This window comes from Anomaloglossus baeobatrachus, chromosome 5 (assembly GCF_048569485.1).
Source record: "Anomaloglossus baeobatrachus isolate aAnoBae1 chromosome 5, aAnoBae1.hap1, whole genome shotgun sequence".
NCBI classification, from domain to species: Eukaryota; Metazoa; Chordata; class Amphibia; order Anura; family Aromobatidae; genus Anomaloglossus; species Anomaloglossus baeobatrachus.
The window spans coordinates 4,194,693-4,214,696 of NC_134357.1; the positions used below are offsets into that span (position 1 = coordinate 4,194,693).

At 55.3% G+C, this 20,004-nt stretch overlaps 1 protein-coding gene across 1 annotated transcript in view; it reads right to left on the reverse strand.

The window, feature by feature from the left end:
* Positions 1 to 20,004, reverse strand: part of LOC142313190 (inactive pancreatic lipase-related protein 1-like) — a 143,509-nt gene that overhangs the window by 52,876 nt on the left and 70,629 nt on the right. Inside the window, exons 4-5 of the mRNA XM_075352174.1 lie at positions 19,375 to 19,529; positions 10,103 to 10,228 (exon numbers count right to left, since the gene is read on the reverse strand). Of these exons, the coding sequence (XP_075208289.1) occupies positions 10,103 to 10,228; positions 19,375 to 19,529 (281 nt within the window). The remainder of the gene's footprint in view (positions 1 to 10,102; positions 10,229 to 19,374; positions 19,530 to 20,004) is intronic.

Here is a 20,004-nt window from a genome sequence, read left to right on the forward strand (position 1 = left end):
ACCCATGGTTATTGCCCCCCCAGCCTAAGAATAGCAGCCTGCAGCTGTCCAGGATTGTCACATCTATTAGATGTGATAATCCCAGATCTTTACCTGGCTCATCCCGATTGCCCTGGTGCTGTGGCAATCGGGATAATAAGTGGTTAATGGTAGCCCACAGCTGCCACTCAGCCCTATATTATTAATGGAAGGCATCTATGAAATTCCCCCATTACTAATCTGTAAGTGAAAAGAAATAAAACCAAACACCCAAAAAAATCCTTTATTTGAAATAAAATTAAAAAAAAACACTCTCTTTCACCCCTTTATTAACCCACAAAAGACACAGGTCTGACGTAATCCACATGAGGTCCCATGACGATTCCAGCTCTGCTACATCTGAACTGACACTTTGATGACCGCCCGTTGTGAGCTTCAGGCAGAGACAGAGCCTCAGCGTTCATTGGTGACGTCACTCAGGGTTCCTACGGCCTTTCACCTGTGACGGCAGTAACCTGACCTCAAGGAACCTGAGGTGAGGTCACTGAGTTCATTGAGGTCCCCTGAGGTCAGGTTACCTGCGGTCACAGGTGGAGGGCCTTAGAAACCTTCAGTTGTGGCTGCAACTAACCTGAGTGACGTCACCGCTCATTGTACAGCTCAGTTTCTGCCTGAATTGTTCTATGACCACACGCTGTGCCTTCAGATATAGACGAGCTGGAATCGTTGTGGGACTTCGTGTGGTTTACATCGGATCTGGGTGTTTTGGGGCTTAATAATTGATGAAAGAGGGTGTTTTTTGTATTTTTTTTTTTTTTAAAAAATCCTTTTTCTGTGTTTGTGTTTATTTCTTTTTATTTATAGGATTAGTGATGAGGGGTCTCATAAATGCCTCCCATTACTAATCTAGCGCTTAGTGGCAGCTGTGAGCTGTGATTAACCACTTTTTACCCCGATTGACACTGCACCAGGGCAATTGGGAAGAGGCGGGCAATGTGCCAGGTTCATCACATCTAATGGATGCTGCAATCCTGGGCAGCTGCAGGCTGATATTTTTAGACAGGCGGGAACAATAAGCATGGGTCTCCCCAGCCTGAGAATATCATCCCCCAGCTGTCTCAGAGGGGGTGGGCCTGGTCCAACAGCAGCCAATCAGAGATGCCGGTGGAAGGGGAAAGCAATGAATATGTGTAGGCAAGTGCACTGTATTGGAGAGTGATGGGACACAGCCCTCTGCTGGCCAAAGGAAGAAGAACAACAGACCAGGAAACAAAAATCACTTATTTTGTTTCTGGCAGGTAGGATTTCAGAGAGGGATGAGCTCAGGAAGGAGGGTAACGTCTAAATTCCAGTGGCCAGAGTGTCCTCTGCTGACATCACGCCCATGTGAGCAGAAGAGGCGGAGCCTCCGCCAACATAACTGCAACAAGGAAGATACATTATTCTTTTAAGTCCACGTGGGCATGGAGTTGATTATTATAGAAGCGAGGGTCTGGGGGTGAGACCCCCAGATGGGGTACGAAACCCCCGCCTTGCATGATTGTTGTGGACAGTAGAAAACTTCACCACGCCCACCAAACAAGCCGGTCACGCCCACAGGTCCTTCTGCCCACTGGGATTTAGCCACAACCCAGGAAGGAGGAGTGAAAGAGGAAGAAAGAAGAAGAGCCCAGGAACCGACCGGAAAGGGACTTCTGGCACGAAGATTAGGTGGCGTGCGGACCTGCAGATAAAAGGGCAGAAGGAGGTCTCCCCTGAAGATTCGAGCAGCAGGGAGACAACTCTGTAGGATACTGGAATAGGTAGTCAACAAATCCCGCACCCCCAAGACCCCCGCACCATGCAGCAAAACTCCCAACACCCCTGCACCATCCAGAAAAACTCCCAACACCCCTGCTCCAGCCAGCAAGACACCAAAGATCCCCGCGCCATCCAGCAAGACCCCCGAGAACCCCCCTTCACCGGTCAAGACCCCCACTCCTCACTTGCATGGAGCTTTCACTGCTGCGTGCACGTGTGCCGTCCCCACGCCAGCAGCCGTGCTGCTCGGATCCGGATCTGCGGTATGGCTCGAGGGACTCGACCGGACCCGGGGTCACGCGGACACTTCGAATAAAAGGGGGGGACGTATTTGTACGGGAGTTGTTGAAAACTATTTGTGACGCCACCCACGGTGTGTGGTGAGATGTAGCACCACCGCTGCTGCTGTGGGGCTCCCGGGGGCGATGGGTTGGCAGCTAGATGTTAACCCCTCCGTGGGCAGGGATGGATGCCCCGGGGCCCAATGTCTCTGTGCAGGGGATGATGACGGCAGGGACCGGCGCACCCGGTCAGATCGGGGAGGTTACTCACAGTTGAATAAATCACACAAGTCCTTTGCTATACCAAGGTGATGGTGGCTGGCTGCCGCAGACGGGTGTATCTGGTCCCACACCCGGACCGGTGGTCACTGCCCCTATCCTCTGCGCTTTGTGTTTTCTGTATTGGACTTCCCGCGGTGTAACGCAGGAGTCCACTCTCGGTCCTTTTGTTGGGAGCCGTGCCCGTCAGACGCTGACCCATGGGATCAGGTCCTATCCCTCTCTGTGGGTGGTTGTCTACTTTTCGGGACTCAGGGTGGGACAGGACCTCGAATCCTGCCCTCAATAGGTTAATTAGCTAGGCCATCGGTGCCGGTCCTGGCTTCAGGGTCCGAGTACCCCCTTGTGCGCACGGTTTCCTGGTCAATTCTCCGGTGTCGGTACTGGCAGGCTACAACCCTGCCCCGGTCCACCTGGGATCTGCCGAGCCGTCTTCCCGTCTCCTGCTAGCGGTGACCACTGTCTGCCACCTAACCAAGGTACCAGGGCTCCGACCCTGACACCTGTCAGCTTCTCCTCCACTCTCCAGCTCTAATCATACTCCCTACTGTTTTCCCGCCCCGGGCTCTCCAGACCCCTAGGTGGGCGTTTCCTTTCCGCCTGGTCCCGCCCACTGGTGTGTCCGTCCTTTCCTGAGGGGGTGACTAGGATTTTGTCGGCTGATTTAACCCTGTGTGGGAGCGGTGTTATGCAGGGGCCTATCTGTGACTACCTGGTTTTGCCAGGGCGTCACACACGCACTGTGCACTGTGCTCCCGTCCAACAGATGAAGGTAGATGCTACAATGTACAGCTCCTTAAGGTATGACTTAATTTGTAATGAAGCTGGTCACGCCCACTAACATGGAAGGAGCCCATACATTCTAGGCTCAACCCACAGAGGAGCTGAAGCATCAATATACCGCCGAGCTGTATGTCATCCTCCCCACCTCAGTGCTGTATACCCCCAGTACTATCTGCCCCAAGCACCCCAGAGCTGTATACCCCCAGTACTATCTGCCCCAAGCACCCCAGAGCTGTATACCCCCAGTACTATCTACCCCACACACCCCAGAGCTGTATACCCCCAGTACTATCTGTCCCACGCACCCCAGAGCTGTATACCCCCAGTACTATCTGTCCCACGCACCCCAGAGCTGTATACCCCCAGTACTATCTGTCCCACGCACCACAGAGCTGTATATCCCCAGTACTATCTGCCCCATGCACCCCAGAGCTGTATAGCCCCAGAGCTGTTTGTCCCCACGCACCCCAGAGCTGTATACCCACAGAACTGTTTGTCCCCTCCACCCCAGAGCTGCATACCCACAGAACTGTTTGTCCCCACCACCCCAGAGCTGTATACCCCCAGAACTGTTTGTCCCCACCACCCCAGAGATGTATACCCCCAGAAATATCTATCCCACACACCCTAGAGCTGTATACCCCCACAGCTGTTTGTCCCCACCACCCCAAAGCTGTATACCCCCAGAACTGTTTGTCCCAACCACCCCAGGGCTGTATATATACCCCCAGAACTGTTTGTCCCCACCACCCCAGAGCTGTATAGCCCCAGAACTGTTTGTCCCCACCAACCCAGAGCTGTATACCCCCAGAACTGTTTGTCCCTACCACCCCAGAGCTGTATACCCCCAGAACTGTTTGTCCCTACCACCCCAGAGCTGTATACCCCAGAACTGTTTGTCCCTACCACCCCAGAGCTGTATACCCCCACCCTTGTGCTGTAAACCCCCAGTACTGTCAGTCCCCCCCACCCCAGTGCTGTATAACCCCAGAATTTTGTCCCCCCACCCTAGTGTTGTATACCCCAAAACTGTCTGTCCCCCCAACCCTAGTGCTGTATAGCCCCAGAACTGTCTGTCCACCGACCCCAGTACTGTATACCCCCCAGAAGTGTCTGCCTCCGCACTCCAGTGCGCTATACCCCCAGAGCTGTATGTTCCCCCACCCCAGTGCGGTATACCACCCCACAGTTGTATACCCCCCAGAGCTGTATCTCCCCCACCCCAGTGCTGTACACCCCAAGAGCTGTATGTCCCCCTACCCCAGTGCAGTATGCCACTTCAGAGCTGTAGGCCCCTCTCTGGAGCTGTATGTGCCCCCATTGCTGTATGTCTCCAGTCTCTCCTGTGATTTATAAAGCAGTGTCTGTGTACACTGAGTGTGGCCATTTCTGTTAGCCATGGCCACCAATAAGCGCGGCACAGCCACATGCCCAGGAGGAGATGGATGGCAGACAAGCGGAGGAGGTGACTGCGGCTGCTGCCGGCTTCCCCTTATTAATACCTCTAATGTGTCTGTGTGCATGTATGATGTGTATCTATGTATGTCAGTGTATATGACTGTGTATAGATTTGTCTATTTAGATATATTCTTATGAATTTATCTTTAAATATGTATATGTGCGTTTCTATGTGTGTATGGGGCCGACTAAGACTCTTTCGCCCGGGGCCCAAAAAAACCTGGAGCCCGCCCTGGATGTACATGAGCATTCTATTATCGGTGCACTGATACTTCCTTGGGGATAAGTACAGGATTATTATGTCCATCCTCTTATTTCATCCATACTTTTTCTCTTGTCAATCATGTTTTTAACCTTTGTTTTTTTCAGCCTTATATGTTTTGTATCAATAAAAGCCATGTTTATATATAAATAGCTGGGTGTGCACATGTTTACCATGCAACGGTTTTCCTCTCATGCTGCAATTAATTTTTTGCATAGATTTTGTTAGCACCCCTCCCTTACACTGTGGTGCCCACTACTTCTTTCTTAATAAAGTGTTGCAAGGATCAGTGGGTGTGTGGGATATTATACAGAGGGGCAGTGTGTGTAGAGTGGTAGTATACAGAGGAGCAGTGTGCGGGAGGGGATATTATACAGAGGAGTAGTGTGTGCGGGAGATATTATACAGAGGGGCAGTGTGCAGGAGGGGATATTATACAGAGGGGTAGTGTGTGTAGAGTGGTAGTATACAGAGGAGCAGTGTGCGGGAGGGGATATTATACAGAGGGGTAGTGTGTGCGGGAGATATTATACAGAGGAGCAGTGTGCGGGAGGGGATATTATACAGAGGAGTAGTGTGTGCGGGAGATATTATACAGAGGGGCAGTGTGCAGGAGGGGATATTATACAGAGGGGTAATGTATGTAGAGTGGTAGTATACAGAGGAGCAGTGTGCGGGAGGGGATATTATACAGAGGGGCAGTGTGTGTAGAGTGGTAGTATACAGAGGAGCAGTGTGTGGGAGGGGATATTATACAGAGGGGTAGTGTGTGCGGGAGATATTATACAGAGGGGCAGTGTGCGGGAAGGGATATTATACAGAGGGGTAGTGTGTGGGGGGGATATACAGAGGGGCAGTGTGTGTGTGTGTGGGAGAGATATTATACAGAGGTGCAGTGTGTGCATAAATATATATATATATATATATATATATGTATATATACACTTTACCAAGAGTAACGGTGAGTCTGTGGAAGGTTTGAGGGATGGAGATGGAGCTGGAGTGGAGCCTAAGTGGAGTCTCTAGGGGGCCCAAAATGTTGCCAGTAGGCACTGACATTCGTAGTATTAGCCTTGGTGTAATGTCAGCCTCTATTGTGTCCGCTTGGTCAGCAGGATGGGCTCTGTCCGCACATATTGTCATCATCACGCCTCACTGTAGTCGTTTATCCTAAATCCATTGCCATCTGCCTGTCTGTGGTCTGTGTCACCGGAGCATGTTCTTTCCATCATGGCTGAGGACCCTTGTGGCTCCTAACCAGGTAAAATTCATCTGGTTCACTGTTAAGTTGTCTCCTGACTCTCCTGTCTCCCTCCACCAACATCATGGGGAACACCACACAACACCACACCTAGAGGGGACCGTAAAGACAGCGTTCACCCCCCAACACCCAGAGACTGTGCCTATCCACTGCATTGGTGATCCAGGTGCCGGGCGCGGCCACTGCCGCCGCTGTCAGGCTACTGGATCCGATCCTGTGTAACGGCTATCCTGCACACTGAACAGGCCCCCTGGGCTATGAGCAAATGTGATGCCCTGGACTAGTCAGATCGTCCCAGGTAGTCACACACAACACCACACCCCTCTCCCAGTTAGGTAACATCAGTCAAACTTAAAAGCCTTGTCACCACCCTCCAGGTTTGATGTCCACACCAGGGGGGTGGAACCAGGCGGTTGGCTCCAACCAGCGAGGAGTTCACAGGCCTGGAGGCGGGAACCTAAGTAGTCAAGTTCAAGTTAGGGCAGAGTAGTTTTGACAGTGAAGGAGGGAGGTTGAGTTCTCAGGCAGACCTGCGCTCAGGCCTGCCAAAGACTACTCCGGTGGCTGGGTCGGAGCCCAGTCACCATTGGCAAGGAGGTAGTGTGGCGCCCCTGAGGCTTCCGTCGCCACAGGACATTGCACCCCATCCAGCGGTGTGATGCCCCATTCTGGGTGAGGAAAGGAGTGAACGCCGGTCCCCTGGTAAATCTACACAACACCCATTGTTAGGTACATACTGGGACCAGGGACAGTGGCAGTAACCCTCCCATGCTGCATGCTGGGAGGGGCCGTAAGACCCATCCCTGCTCCTATAGGGTACAGCTTAGCAACTGGGGAGGTGGGAGGAGCCACATGAGAGCAGACACGGAAAGGAAGGTCAAGTTTGAGTAGTCGGAGAGAGAGTGGGGAAGGAGGAGGAGGCCTGCCGGAGGCAGGCAAGGAGGAGAGAAGGAAAGACAGCTCTAGTCAGTCAGGAGCTGAAAAGAAGAAAGTGACGCTTCCTGGTGAAGACCCTGGGACTCAGAGGGTCCAGGTGACACCAAGCAGAGAACAGAAGGGGTCCCAGGGCCACGGGTAGCTGTAGAGCTGCGGTGGCCTGCTCCACAGGAACATCGGTGGAGGGATCAAGCTGCAACAGGGGACGGTCCCTAGAAACCGGAGGAGTGCAAAATCATCTCCAAACAGTAAAAACCGAGGCCCAGGTAAAGTTGTAAACTCCCCGGGCCACAGCCCACCGCAGAACCTCCAGAAAAGGGAGAATCATCTGACAGGTGACCCCCCAGCCTGGAGGCTGTAGTGGAGGCCGAGCAGGTTCATCCTAAAAGAGCTAGGCTTAGAAAGACAGCGGAAGGCAGAGACACCTTAGAGAGAAGGGTACCGGCTTTCATTCCAGGAATCACCCAGAAACGGCGGAGGTCCCTGACAGTGGGTTCCAGTCGTCTGAGGGCACCAGTGAGCTCCTACCAGGATGTGTGAGTAAAGATTTGAAACTGCACCCTTGGAGTGGTCTCTGTTATTTTATCTGCTTAGCCTTCCATTACACCATAGACTCTCACGAGCACCAACTGTGCCCCGGGGCCCCGCTCCACCTGTGGGGAGCAGTATCACCATTGCTGCCATATCATCACCCCGGAGGCCTCACACAGCAGCGGCGGCTGTATAGCCTCATACCACAGGTGGCGTCACGACAACCATAAACTTTAATCACCTCCAGCCATATTAATTGACTCCACCAGGGCCACGGAGCCGGGCTCCGCCACCACTGACGACCCCCGGACTAGTCTGGTCCGGCACCGGGTGTCCCATAGCCCTGGGGTGAGCGAGTCAGGTAGACGGTAGTGGATGCCTGCAGGAGACCGGGAAAACGACCGGTGGAACCGTTAGGGACCGGGACAGGGTAGTGGCCCGCCGGAACCGAACTGGGGAGCCAACTGGATACCGGAGTACCAGGAAGGGTACTCAGACCCCGAACTAGGCTAGAAGCCACCACCATAGTCAAATTAACTGATTGCGGTCTGGACCTCAGGGGTTCATTCCCACCTAAGTCCCGATTGAGGGCAACAGCCCAACCATTCCGGATAAGTGCCACCGCCAAGGGCAAGAGATCCAAAGGGCCAGCGTTTGCGGGCAAACGGGCTCCTACGACAGATACAAGTCGGGGAGCGGACTACCGGTGTCTAGGCACAGGAGTCAAGATTCACACACAGAGGTGCAGGAGAAAGGCGGACACCACCAACCTAATTTGGGAAAAGCTGCAGCTGGCTGCGGGCCCCGTTCATCACTCCGTTTGGTTTACCAGTGACTCCAGTGTCTTGTGTCAGAGTGAGTACACCAGTGCCATCAGGCACCGCACCGCACTGCACCGCAACACTTCACCCTGCACCCCGGCCCTGGCCCGCCGGACCCCGGGACCTAGCTGTGCTACTACACCGCTCCCGGGAGTCCCCATACCTTCACCGAAGCGGTGGTGTCTACAATCACCACAACACATGGGTGGCGTCACGAACTATCACTTCAAATCAAACACCCAAATCCCCGCGTGTAGCGCCAACTCCCTTGCAGAGCAACGTGACCCCCGGGTTCGTGAGAGGCTCGAGCCACCACCCGCAGTACGAGCACGGATCCGAGTGGCTCGGCGGTCGCAGCCGAGCCCGCGGGGCGGTACACATACAGTGTGGGATTGCCCCCCAGACACAAACACCCCCAGAGCTGATTGTGAGCAGCTTCTAGCCAGTAGCCCTCACTCCTTATGTGGCGCCCTGGACAAGCCAGGGGCCACAGGTAACTACACCAACACACCCCACACTCCCAGCAGGCACACCGAAGTCAGACAAAAACCCTTATTGCCTTCCTCCAGGGGCTGATGTTCACACCAGGGGGTGGAGCCAGGCGGTTGGTCCCGCCCACCGAGGAGTTCACAGTCCTGGAGGCAGGAAAAGCAGGCAGTTCAGCTTGAGAGTGGAAAGTGGAAGGAAGGAAAGTGGTAAAGGAGCAGACTGAAGTTGGTCCGGGTGTGTGGCCCGGACGGATCAGCAAGGTTGGCAGACGGTGGTGACCGTCTGCAGGAGTGGCCTATTGGAGCTAGCCGTAAGGACCGTGGACGGGCGGTGGCCCGGCGGTACCGGACCGGTACGCAAAGAGAAGCCAGCACCATCCGGCAGGGGCTTACGGACCCCAGCAAGGCTAGGAGTCGCCGTGAACTTGCCAAATCCGTTAGCGAAGGGAACCTCCGGGGTTTCCAAACAGTCAAGTCCCGACAGAAGGCAACCGTCCAACCGTTAGAGGGAAACACAGTCACCGCCAAGGCTAAAGTTCCCAGGGAGAGAGCCTGCGGGCAAAAGGGGCTCCCTCAGCATCCATCCAAGCTGGGGGTGCGGGTTACCGGTGGGAACCCATTGGAACCGTACACACTTTACACAGGTGCAGGGAAAGGCAGTCACCATCAACCTGCCGGGAGGAGAACAACCGCAGCCGTCTGTGGGACCCGTCCATCCAGCCGTGTGTTTTACCGAGAACTGTGTCTTCATCATTGGCTGGGTGAGTACCACCGTGCCGTGCGGCACAGCGCTGCCCCCGCGACCCTGCACCTCGCCAGGCCCCGTAGCCCGCCTGCAATCCATCCCTACCCCATCACCGGGCCCCGGGACAACCAACCCCCTACCCACGGAGGGGAGAACTAACATCCAGGCTGCTCCCTGTCACCGCTCCCGGGATCCCCATCCAGAGCAGTGGTGGTGTCACCAATATCACCACAACCGTGGGTGGCGTCACGGACAATATCAAATCCCCACAATCAATCCCCACCCTTTTCACTCACGGGTGAGGAACGCCGCTCGAGTCCCCGGGATCCGGTCCACCGCTCGAGCCACCACCGAGCAGCAGCAGCCGCAGCAGCAGCGGCCGGACCCGAGCAGTGGGAGAGCGCGGCGTCCCCTCCTCCGCCCGCGACACTTATATCTGTCATCTGCTGTGACAGGTGAGAACATCTGTAATATCCACCTGAGACACCTCAGACGGCCACGTAATCCCTGTTCCGGGGTTGAATCCGTGGATCAGGAACTTTATCGCCTTCTCTGGATCAAAGCTGGAATCCCGGACCGAGGAGACATCTGTGGCTTTTATTACCTGAGAAGAAGACAGATTTCATGATTACTGCTGGACACAATGCATCTGTCACAATCTATGCAGGTCTGCTGATGATGATGATGACTGTCTGGTCTGGGATCTCCAGTGGGATCATTTCTGGGATCACCTGTGGGATCATTTGTAGAATCTCTTGGGAGATCTTCTCTGGGTTCACCTGTGGGATCATTTCTGAGTTTATCTGTGGGATAATTTCTGGGTTCACCGGTGAAATCATCTCTGGGATCGCCTGTGGGATCATTATGGAATCTCCTGTCTGATCATCTATGGAATCTCCTGTGGGATTTCATCTCTTGGCGCACCTGTGGGATAATCTCTGGGATTACTTGTGGGATAATCTCTGGATCACCTGTAGGATCATCTCTGGGATCACCAATGGGATTTTCTACAACTTTCTATAGATGAAATTTCTGGACAATGGTGAAAAGCAGAAATATTTCCTACTTTGACCTTTTTGTGATCCTGAATGATCTCATGGGAGGTCACAGACACCGCAGAGAGACCCCGCACATACGGAGCAAGGGCACCAGCATCACATTGTATGTTACCTCGGCTACACTGAGGACTCACCTGGAAGCCGGGGCCATATCATTGGCTGCACTGAGGACTCACCTGGAAGCCGGGGCCATATGATTGGCTGCACTGAGGACTCACCTGGAAGCCGGGGCCATATGATCGGCTGCACTGAGGACTCACCTGGAAGCTGGGGCCATATGATCGGCTGCACTGAAGACTCACCTGGAAGCTGGGGCCATATGATCGGCTGCACTGAGGACTCACCTGGAAGCTGGGGCCATATGTTCAGCTGCACTGAGGACTCACCTGGAAGCCGGGGCCATATGATCGGCTGCACTGAGGACTCACCTGGAAGCCGGGGCCATATGATTGGCTGCACTGAGGACTCACCTGGAAGCCAGGGCCATATGATCGGCTGCACTGAGGACTCACCTGGAAGCTGGGGCCATATGATCGGCTGCACTGAAGACTCACCTGGAAGCTGGGGCCATATGATCGGCTGCACTGAGGACTCACCTGGAAGCTGGGGCCATATGTTCAGCTGCACTGAGGACTCACCTGGAAGCCGGGGCCATATGATCAGCTACACTGAGGACTCACCTGGAAGCCGGGGCCATATGATCGGCTGCACTGAGGACTCACCTGGAAGCTGGAGCCATATGATTGGCTGCACAGAAGATTTACCTGGAAGCCGGGGCCATATGATTGGCTGCACAGAAGATTTACCTGGAAGCTGGGGCCATATGATTGGCTGCACAGAAGATTTACCTGGAAGCCGGGGCCATATGATCGGCTGCACAGAGGACTCACCTGGAAGCTGGGGCCATATGATCGGCTGCACTGAGGACTCACCTGGAAGCTGGGGCCATATGATCAGCTACACTGAGGACTCACCTGGAAGCCGGGGCCATATGATCGGCTGCACTGAGGACTCACCTGGAAGCTGGGGCCATATGATCGGCTGCACTGAGGACTCACCTGGAAGCTGGGGCCATATGATCGGCTGCACTGAGGACTCACCTGGAAGCTGGGGCCATATGATCGGCTGCACTGAGGACTCACCTGGAAGCTGGGGCCATATGATCGGCTACACTGAGGACTCACCTGGAAGCTGGGGCCATATGATCGGCTGCACTGAGGACTCACCTGGAAGCTGGGGCCATATGATCAGCTACACTGAGGACTCACCTGGAAGCCGGGGCCATATGATCGGCTGCACTGAGGACTCACCTGGAAGCTGGGGCCATATGATTGGCTGCACAGAAGATTTACCTGGAAACCGGGGCCATATGATCGGCTGCACTGAGGACTCACCTGGAAGCTGGGGCCATATGATCAGCTACACTGAGGACTCACCTGGAAGCTGGGGCCATATGATCAGCTACACTGAGGACTCACCTGGAAGCTGGGGCCATATGATCGGCTGCACTGAGGACTCACATAAAGCTGGGGCCATATGATCGGCTGCAGAGAAGACTCACCTGGAAGCCGGGGCCATATGATCGGCTGCACTGAGGACTCACCTGGAAGCTGGGGCCATATGATCGGCTGCACTGAGGACTCACCTGGAAGCTGGGGCCATATGATCAGCTACACTGAGGACTCACCTGGAAGCTGGGGCCATATGATCAGCTACACTGAGGACTCACCTGAAAGCCGGGGCCATATGATCAGCTACACTGAGGACTCACCTGGAAGCTGGGGCCATATGATCGGCTGCACTGAGGACTCACATAAAGCTGGGGCCATATAATCGGCTGCAGAGAAGACTCACCTGGAAGCTGGAGCCATATGATTGGCTGCACAGAGGATTTACCTGGAAGCCGGGGCCATATGATTGGCTGCACTGAGGACTCACCTAGAAGCCGGGGCCATATGATCAGCTGCACTGAGGACTCACCTGGAAGCTGGAGCCATATGATTGGCTGCACAGAAGATTTACCTGGAAGCCGGGGCCATATGATTGGCTGCACAGAGGATTTACCTGGAAGCCGAGGCCATATGATCAGCTACACTGAGGACTCACCTGGAAGCCGGGGCCATATGATCAGCTCCACTGAGGACTCACCTGGAAGCTGGGGCCATATGATCGGTTACACTGAGGACTCACCTGGAAGCTGGGGCCATATGATCGGTTACACTGAGGACTCACCTGGAAGCCGGGGCCATATGATCGGCTGCACAGAGGACTCACCTGGAAGCTGGGGCCATATGATCAGCTGCACTGAGGACTCACCTGGAAGCTGGGGCCATATGATCGGCTGCACTGAGGACTCACCTGGAAGCTGGGGCCATATGATCGGCTGCACTGAGGACTCACCTGAAAGCCGGGGCCATATGATCAGCTACACTGAGGACTCACCTGGAAGCCGGGGCCATATGATCGGTTACACTGAGGACTCACCTGGAAGCCGGGGCCATATGATCGGCTGCAGAGAGGACTCACCTGGAAGCTGGAGCCATATGATTGGCTGCACAGAGGATTTACCTGGAAGCTAGGGCCATATGATCAGCTGCACTGAGGACTCACCTGGAAGCTGGAGCCATATGATTGGCTGCACAGAGGATTTACCTGGAAGCCGGGGCCATATGATTGGCTGCACTGAGGACTCACCTGGAAGCTGGAGCCATATGATCAGCTGCACTGAGGACTCACCTGGAAGCCGGGGCCATATGATCGGCTGCACTGAGGACTCACCTGGAAGCTGGGGCCATATGATCGGCTGCACTGAGGATTTGTGACGCCCTGGTAAAACCAGGTAGTCACAGAAAGAGTTAATCCTCCTTGGCAGCTACACAATCCCCACACAGATGTACAGCAGCCAATCAGGCCCTACTCACGCCCACCCAAGGAAAAGGGAGGGGACGAGGGGAGTTAAGGAAGTGACAGAGCAGAATTTAGTTCAGTTGTGCTGTATTCAGTGGAAAGCTGATAGGGGAGGCTTGCAGCTCCCCAGAGAAAGTGGTAGCCGGGTTGGAGCCCTGGACTACCGGACTAGGTGGCTGTGAGGGCCACAGGCGATGGAGATCCGGCAGCGGGGAACCTGAGGCGACCGGGACAGGGTTGTAGCCCGCCGGTGCCGGGAGAAAGACCCAATCCGGAGGCCGTTCAAACGGACTAGTCCAGACAAGACAGAGACAGACAGAGAGTGTGGAAGGAAGTGCCCCTGGCTGTACATCTGGGTGTGGGACCCGAAGACACCCGCCAACGGTGACCGGCCATTTGGCAAGTTGGTTTACAAAGGACTCTGTGTTTTCAGACCACACACATCAGCCTAGCTTCATCCAACACCAAGACAACCGAACTGTGAGTTTCCTGCTCTCTGCAATCCCTGCCACCACCACAACTCCCAATTGGGCCCCGGGACTACAACTTCCCTACCCGTGGAGGGGATCCCACCTTGCTGCCCCACACCATCAGTCCCGGGCACAGTCCCCAGAGGCAGCGGCGGTGCCACCATCTCATCACCGCAACCCATGGGTGGCGTCACAGACAATCCCCCTTTACATATTCCCCTTTTGTTGTAGAGCCTGGGATCACAGACCGGGTCACGCCACCGTGATACCTCTAGAAACGACCCCATTGGCCCGGCTCTGAGTACACCCTATCCATGGGCGACACAGATTCACCTGGGAGCTGGGGCCATATGATCGGCTGCACTGAGGACTCATCTGGAAGCCGGGGCCATATGATCAGCTGCACTGAGGACTCATCTGGAAGCCGGGGCCATATGATCAGCTGCACTGAGGACTCACCTGGAAGCCGGGGCCATATGATCAGCTGCACTGAGGACTCATCTGGAAGCCGGGGCCATATGATCAGCTGCACTGAGGACTCACCTGGAAGCCGGGGCCATATGATCGGCTGCACTGAGGACTCACCTGGAAGCCGGGGCCATATGATCGGCTGCACTGAGGACTCACCTGGAAGCCGGGGCCATATGATCAGCTGCACTGAGGACTCACCTGGAAGCTGGGGCCATATGATCAGCTGCACTGAGGACTCACCTGGAAGCTGGGGCCATATGATCAGCTGCACTGAGGACTCATCTGGAAGCCGGGGCCATATGATCAGCTGCACTGAGGACTCACCTGGAAGCCGGGGCCATATGATCGGCTGCACTGAGGACTCACCTGGAAGCCGGGGCCATATGATCAGCTGCACTGAGGACTCACCTGGAAGCCGGGGCCATATGATCAGCTGCACTGAGGACTCACCTGGAAGCCGGGGCCATATGATCGGCTGCACTGAGGACTCACCTGGAAGCCGGGGCCATATGATCGGCTGCACTGAGGACTCACCTGGAAGCCGGGGCCATATGATCAGCTGCACTGAGGACTCATCTGGAAGCCGGGGCCATATGATCTGCTGCACTGAGGACTCACCTGGAAGCCGGGGCCATATGATCTGCTGCACTGAGGACTCACCTGGAAGCTGGGGCCATATGATCGGTTACACTGAGGACTCACCTGGAAGCTGGGCCATATGATCGGCTGCACTGAGGACTCACCTGGAAGCCGGGGCCATATGATCAGCTGCACTGAGGACTCACCTGGAAGCTGGGGCCATATGATCAGCTGCACTGAGGACTCATCTGGAAGCTGGGGCCATATGATCAGCTGCACTGAGGACTCATCTGGAAGCTGGGGCCATATGATCAGCTGCACTGAGGACTCACCTGGAAGCTGGGCCATATGATCGGCTGCACTGAGGACTCATCTGGAAGCCGGGGCCATATGATCAGCTGCACTGAGGACTCACCTGGAAGCCGGGGCCATATGATCGGCTGCACTGAGGACTCACCTGGAAGCCGGGGCCATATGATCAGCTGCACTGAGGACTCACCTGGAAGCTGGGGCCATATGATCGGCTGCACTGAGGACTCACCTGGAAGCTGGGGCCATATGATCAGCTGCACTGAGGACTCACCTGGAAGCCAGGGCCATATGATCGGTTACACTGAGGACTCACCTGGAAGCCGGGGCCATATGATCGGCTGCACTGAGGACTCACCTGGAAGCTGGGCCATATGATCTGCTACACTGAGGACTCATCTGGAAGCTGGGGCCATATGTTCAGCTGCACTGAGGACTCATCTGGAAGCTGGGGCCATATGATCTGCTACACTGAGGACTCATCTGGAAGCCGGGGCCATATGATCGGCTGCACTGAGGACTCATCTGGAAGCTGGGCCATATGATCTGCTACACTGAGGACTCATCTGGAAGCCGGGGCCATATGATCGGCTGCACTGAGGACTCATCTGGAAGCTGGGCCATATGTTCTGCTACACTGAGGACTCATCTGGAAGCTGGGGCCATATGATCTGCTGCACAGAGGACTCATCTGGAAGCTGGGCCATATGATCTGCTACACTGAGGACTCATCTGGAAGCCGGGGCCATATGATCGGCTGCACTGAGGACTCATCTGGAAGCTGGGCCATATGATCTGCTACACTGAGGACTCATCTGGAAGCTGGGCCATATGATCGGCTGCACTGAGGACTCATCTGGAAGCTGGGCCATATGATCTGCTACACTGAGGACTCATCTGGAAGCTGGGGCCATATGTTCAGCTGCACTGAGGACTCATCTGGAAGCTGGGCCATATGATCAGCTGCACTGAGGACTCATCTGGAAGCTGGGGCCATATGTTCAGCTGCACTGAGGACTCATCTGGAAGCCGGGGCCATATGATTGGCTGCACTGAGGACTCACCTGGAAGCCGGGGCCATATGATCAGCTGCACTGAGGACTCATCTGGAAGCCAGGGCCATATGTTCAGCTGCACTGAGGACTCACCTGGAAGCCGGGGCCATATGATCAGCTGCACTGAGGACTCATCTGGAAGCTGGGGCTATATGATCGGCTGCACTGAGGACTCACCTGGAAGCCAGGGCCATATGATCGGCTGCACTGAGGACTCACCTGGAAGCCGGGGCCATATGATCAGCTGCACTGAGGACTCACCTGGAAGCCGGGGCCATATGATCGGCTGCACAGAGGATTTACCTGGAAGCCGGGGCCATATGATCGGCTGCATTGAGGACTCACCTGGAAGCCGGGGCCATATGATCGGCTGCACTGAGGACTCACCTGGAAGCCAGGGCCATATGATCGGCTGCACAGAGGATTTACCTGGAAGCCGGGGCCATATGATCGGCTGCACTGAGGACTCATCTGGAAGCCGGGGCCATATGATCAGCTGCACTGAGGACTCACCTGGAAGCTGGGGCCATATGTTCAGCTGCACTGAGGACTCACCTGGAAGCCGGGGCCATATGATCAGCTGCACTGAGGACTCACCTGGAAGCTGGGGCCATATGATCAGCTGCACTGAGGACTCACCTGGAAGCCGGGGCCATATGATCAGCTGCACTGAGGACTCACCTGGAAGCTGGAGCCATATGATTGGCTGCACAGAAGATTTACCTGGAAGCTGGGGCCATATGATCAGCTGCACTGAGGACTCACCTGGAAGCCGGGGCCATATGATCGGCTGCACAGAGGATTTACCTGGAAGCTGGAGCCATATGATCGGCTGCACTGAGGACTCACCTGGAAGCCGGGGCCATATGATCAGCTGCACAGAGGATTTACCTGGAAGCTGGAGCCATATGATCGGCTGCACTGAGGACTCACCTGGAAGCTGGGGCCATATGATCAGCTGCACTGAGGATTTACCTGGAAGCTGGGGCCATATGATCGGCTGCACAGAGGATTTACCTGGAAGCTGGAGCCATATGATCGGCTGCACAGAGGATTTACCTGGAAGCTGGGGCCATATGATCAGCTGCACTGAGGACTCACCTGGAAGCCGGGGCCATATGATCGGCTGCACTGAGGACTCACCTGGAAGCCGGGGCCATATGATTGGCTGCACTGAGGACTCACCTGGAAGCCAGGGCCATATGATCAGCTGCACTGAGGACTCACCTGGAAGCTGGGCCATATGATCAGCTGCACTGAGGACTCACCTGGAAGCCAGGGCCATATGATCGGCTGCACTGAGGACTCATCTGGAAGCTGGGGCCATATGATCGGCTGCACTGAGGACTCATCTGGAAGCTGGGGCCATATGATCAGCTGCACTGAGGACTCACCTGGAAGCCAGGGCCATATGATCGGCTGCACTGAGGACTCATCTGGAAGCCGGGGCCATATGATCGGCTGCACTGAGGACTCACCTGGAAGCTGGGCCATATGATCAGCTGCACTGAGGACTCACCTGGAAGCCAGGGCCATATGATCGGCTGCACTGAGGACTCATCTGGATGCTGGGGCCATATGATCGGCTGCACTGAGGACTCACCTGGAAGCTGGGCCATATGATCAGCTGCACTGAGGACTCACCTGGAAGCCAGGGCCATATGATCGGCTGCACTGAGGACTCATCTGGAAGCCGGGGCCATATGATCGGCTGCACTGAGGACTCATCTGGAAGCTGGGGCCATATGTTCGGCTGCACTGAGGACTCATCTGGAAGCCGGGGCCATATGATCGGCTGCACTGAGGACTCATCTGGAAGCCGGGGCCATATGATCGGCTGCACTGAGGATTTACCTGGAAGCTGGGCCATATGATCGGCTGCACTGAGGACTCATCTGGAAGCTGGGGCCATATGTTCGGCTGCACTGAGGACTCACCTGGAAGTCGGGGCCATATGATCAGCTGCACTGAGGACTCACCTGGAAGCTGGGCCATATGATCGGCTGCACTGAGGACTCATCTGGAAGCTGGGCCATATGATCAGCTGCACTGAGGACTCCCCTGGAAGCTGGGGCCATATGATCAGCTGCACTGAGGACTCACCTGGAAGCCAGGGCCATATGATTGGCTCCACTGAGGACTCATCTGGAAGCCGGGGCCATATGATCGGCTGCACTGAGGACTCATCTGGAAGCCGGGGCCATATGTTCGGCTGCACTGAGGACTCACCTGGAAGCCGGGGCCATATGATCAGCTGCACTGAGGACTCATCTGGAAGCCGGGGCCATATGTTCGGCTGCACTGAGGACTCATCTGGAAGCTGGGGCCATATGATCAGCTGCACTGAGGACTCATCTGGAAGCCGGGGCCATATGATCAGCTGCACTGAGGACTCACCTGGAAGCCGGGGCCATATGATCTGCTGCACTGAGGACTCATCTGGAAGCCGGGGCCATATGTTCGGCTGCACTGAGGACTCATCTGGAAGCCGGGGCCATATGATCAGCTGCACTGAGGACTCATCTGGAAGCCGGGGCCATATGATCTGCTGCACTGAGGACTCACCTGGAAGCCGGGGCCATATGATCTGCTGCACAGAGGATTTACCTGGAAGCCGGGGCCATATGATCAGCTGCACTGAGGACTCATCTGGAAGCCGGGGCCATATGATCTGCTGCACTGAGGACTCACCTGGAAGCCGAGGCCATATGATCTGCTGCACTGAGGACTCACCTGGAAGCCGGGGCCATATGATCTGCTGCACTGAGGACTCACCTGGAAGCCGGGGCCATATGATCAGCTGCACTGAGGACTCACCTGGAAGCCGGGGCCATATGATCTGCTGCACAGAGGATTTACCTGGAAGCCGGGGCCATATGATCGGCTGCACAGAGGATTTACCTGGAAGCCGGGGCCATTTGATCGGGTGCGGAGCTCGAAGCGTGTATTGATTTTCTCCGGAGATTCCGGGATCGGGATGAGAATCGAGTTCAATAGTGTTAGTAAACCTGTAGTACTGTAGAAGCATCCAAGTTCTCCAAAGCAGATGTGATCAGCTGCACATACAACATGATGACCGTTACAGGCGATATTACTGGGGGAGAACCTAGAACAATCAGGAGAGCAGTGGCCTCCAACCAGATGCGGCACTACAACTCCCAACATGCCCTATGTGATGAGAGATGGAAATCTGCAGGCTGTCAGGGCATGCTGGGACTTGTAGTGGCTGAGAGCTGTGGTGTAGCGTCTGTAAAATTTACTTGTATGTGATAGTGCGGGGGAGGGGGTGGGGACTACTGTGTAGTATATACTGTATGTACAGGATGTGTGTGGCGCCCCTGAGGCTTCCGTTGCTACAGAGGTACTGCACCTCATCCAGAGGTGTGGTATCCCATTCCCGGGTAAGGAGGGGGTCATCCACCGGTTCACACGACACACGCACAGAAACAGACTCACCACTACACTCCACTAAACCTTGGTTAGGGCCTAGTGCAGCTGGACTTGTATAGTGTCTGACACCGTCCCCAAAGC